The 3,455-nt window shown below is 34.0% G+C and overlaps 1 protein-coding gene across 2 annotated transcripts in view; it reads right to left on the bottom strand.

The window, feature by feature from the left end:
- The window catches only part of LOC107093559 (UDP-glucose:glycoprotein glucosyltransferase 2-like), a 57,164-nt gene extending 55,080 nt beyond the window's left edge, over positions 1-2,084 (bottom strand). For both annotated transcript variants that reach the window (XM_015388693.1, XM_015388694.1), the window contains exons 1-4: positions 1,945-2,084; positions 1,423-1,567; positions 575-657; positions 347-477 (exon numbers count right to left, since the gene is read on the bottom strand). In XM_015388693.1, coding sequence (XP_015244179.1) covers positions 347-477; positions 575-657; positions 1,423-1,547 — 339 coding nt within the window. In that variant the 5' untranslated portion in view covers positions 1,548-1,567; positions 1,945-2,084. The remainder of the gene's footprint in view (positions 1-346; positions 478-574; positions 658-1,422; positions 1,568-1,944) is intronic.
- Between the last annotated feature and the right edge of the window lie 1,371 nt (positions 2,085-3,455).

Raw genomic sequence — 3,455 nt, 5'->3', positions numbered from 1 at the left:
TATTTTTTTCTTTCAGAAAGTTTAAACACCTTTTTTTTCAAGTTGAACCTTACAAAGTGTCCTTAAATTTGCTCAGCACTGTAATTGTTTGAAAATTACTGTCAATTTAAGGCTGAAGTTAAATGCAGTTATCATCGTAACTTGCAATTGGATCTTAATTTCCGGCAACATCAATTTGGGAAAAATTCAATAAAAGTTGAAAAAATAACTAATTGCATTTGCTGTTAATTGAAAAAAAATTGTCAAAACAAGCATTGTTTGAAATTACAAATACCACATCATAAAAATATTCATTCTGAAACGGTCACCAGTAACATTGTTCAAAAAATAAAACATGAATCCTTACCTGTTGGGATGCATGGACAGCGGGTGAGTAGGACCGCATAGCCAGAGCAAATCGGAGCAGATTCACCTGAAGATGTGACAGGAACTGAGCTGCCTTTTTGATAATCAAGTTGTAATATGAGCGCACAGATTCTGAAAGATCAATGAAAGCCATTTAGAAGTGTGAGAGGTGGCTAACCCATAAATTTGTTGCGAAAATGCAGACTCTAAAGGAGGAACAAAAACAAACCTCCTTGCTTGTAAACAGTCAGTTCCTTAACAGTGTCCACAAAGTGCCAGAATTTTTCATTCCCATCTTCTGCAATAAACTCACTGCATGGAAAAATAAATAAATCACTCACGACTAATAATTACCACATTTTCTAATAACACAAAACGGTCCATCTCAGGAATAAAAGTCATCTGCTTTCCTTTTTTAAAACTACAAGCTGATGCTCTGTCTTGCAGCTAAGACACAAATGTCCAGGCACAACATCGTTTCTTATTGGTTCCGCTATCGGGATAGAACCAATAATGGTTACAGTGAGCGGTTCGGTAAATATAACACAGTTATTGTCAATTATTTTAATGTTTGATATGAATTTCAAAAGTATAATCCAATTTATGGTGTGGTAACAATTTTAAGACCTATGAAAGACTGATTTAAGACACTTTAATACCAATTAAGGCCTTGATTTTATATTGAAAAATTAATTGCCTTTTAAGACTTTTTAAGGATCTGTAGGAACCTTGTAATATATATATATATATATATATATATATATATATATATATATATATATTGTATTTCAATAAAAAAAAATGCTTTCAAATAATAATGGACGAATTTTGAAAAAGATTAATAGCCAAAACAAATAGAAATGCCTCCTTGCCATGTAGGGAAAGAGAAATTCAACTAAATCAAATCTTCCTTTAACCTCTTGAGAGCTCGGGTAATAAATATTAGTATCTGTGAACTTAAAGGGGAACCTTAAAAGCAACAAATACGTTATATTTAATAATTCAGCGTGGATTTGGTCTTGTTTATCACAAATCAATAACAATTTCATGATGTGTTCCCAGTGATCACTAATGTACCTGGCCTCCAGGAGGAAGGGTGTCATGCTCCACCTGGCTTTCAGGCTGGCCGTGACGCCTTTGGGAGCTGCTGTAGCCTGATGCATGTTCAATAGCAGAAGGGACAGGAGTAAAACCTTCTCCATTGTCACGGAGGAACGGGAACCTGAAGGGGGCAAACACGGCGCCGTTAGCTCAGCTCGTCTGTCCTTCAAGAAGTGTATCAGTGCCACGTAGTTACTGTAAACTATTTGCCGACAAAAAAAAAAAAAAAACGTGACTGAAACTCAGGAATACAGAGTCCTACTAGTTCATAGCACGGTACGAGTTAGCAACAAACGAGCAGTTATATTGCATGTATCGAGTTATAGTTTTATATATAAAATAACGGCTACACATTCAACACATTAACTGAGTTAACTAAGGTTAACTCAGCTGCAGAGTCGAAAGGATGGGTGCTACTATAAAATAAATATATATAGCAGGGTGTTATAAATTATCGCTGTTACTATCGTTATCGACTATAAACATACTAGGTCTTACTTCACTGGTGATGCTGACCGCTTCCATACAAATCCAAGGGGGCTTCAGGTTGGAGCAGCTAGCCGCAGCTAGCGAGTACCTAGGGGTTCGTGTGGTATGGTACTCAGAGAAACCGTTATTCTCGTTTGGACTAAAGTTAAAAAAAAAAAAAAAAAGTGAATAAATATCAAGATAATTTTTATTCAAGAGGAAAATGTAACTTAACGGCATCCCAAAGATAGAAAATGTATGATTAAAAAAAAAAAATACAGTGAAAATGTGGGATTTTCTTTCTGGCACGGCGATAGACAGCTACTTTAAGTACTAAGGATTATTCCTATACAGTTTTTCCCAAAACACCCGATATCGCGTTTTACCCAAGTAGGCGGAGTGGACATGTATTTGGTGTATTATGATACTTAAAAACACTTAATACAATGCCGACATTTTGTAAATGTAAACATGAATATACACATTAATAAAATACAGCAAAACAAATGTAAAATAAAAAAAAATACCAGTTTCTTTAGGAATATGCTTTAATGTGCTTAATATGCTTAAAAATATGTTTGATATCGCCTGTTTTAAATTCTTCCATGTTCTAACTTTTCTTTTTTCAAAATTTAGTTGCTACTTTTATGAATTTAACAAGTACATTGTCTCTTTCAACAACAGAAAAAAGAAGTAATTCTACTACCTTTAATAATACTATTGATAGCAATATTAATCATAAGAAGAATTATCTTGAATCCTGTTCTGAAATTGTTTTAAATATATACCACTAGGCCACTTTTTATGTACTTTAAATATAAGACATCAATGGTTACTGATGTTGACAAAGGCGATCATGTGTACAGATGACATGTCTTAGATTTAGTTCTGAAGAGATGCCTATTAAATGCTGCAGCTATAAAGACTTGACTGATTGTTTGCATTTGACTTCGCTTTGAGCACCTGTTTGGTGTCTTTATGCTGCATTATTACACTCATCAGTGTCTTTCTTCAAATATATTACAGCCTTTGTATCTTTTTGGTTTTGTTTCCTTTTCTACCCTGTCATCATCCAAGCTTCTAATGCATAGCCACCAAGTTTAATTCTAGTTCAACTCCTCATGTTTGTTACTTGTTTATTTTTATCCCCATTAGCTTTTGCAAAGCAGCAGTTATTCTTTATGGGGTCTTCACCATTGACATTTAACAATACAAACATCTCTCAAGATAATTTGATAACACAGTACGCATGTGTTAATCATGCATTGTTGGCATTGATTTTAAATCAAGATTTGATGAAATTCCTTGCTTCCTTTCAAATGGGCAGAGCCTATATGAACATTTTCATAAAACTTTGCTCGCATGAGACAATGTTATACATTGATATGTGGGAAAGTACTGACAAATGCACTAAAATAATGTTCACCCCTTTGGTATTTTTATGTTTTGCTGTATCACAACATAGTATTTAAATGGATTGTTCAAGAGTTTGTATCTTTCATTGACAGAAAGCACTTCCTCCTTAAATGTCTTTGTTTTCT

Source organism: Cyprinodon variegatus, unplaced genomic scaffold (assembly GCF_000732505.1).
Source record: "Cyprinodon variegatus isolate N-32 unplaced genomic scaffold, C_variegatus-1.0 Scaffold432, whole genome shotgun sequence".
Classification (NCBI taxonomy): Eukaryota; Metazoa; Chordata; class Actinopteri; order Cyprinodontiformes; family Cyprinodontidae; genus Cyprinodon; species Cyprinodon variegatus.
Note: the sequence above shows the minus strand (reverse complement) of the source record. Positions and strands in the feature narration are given on the sequence as shown.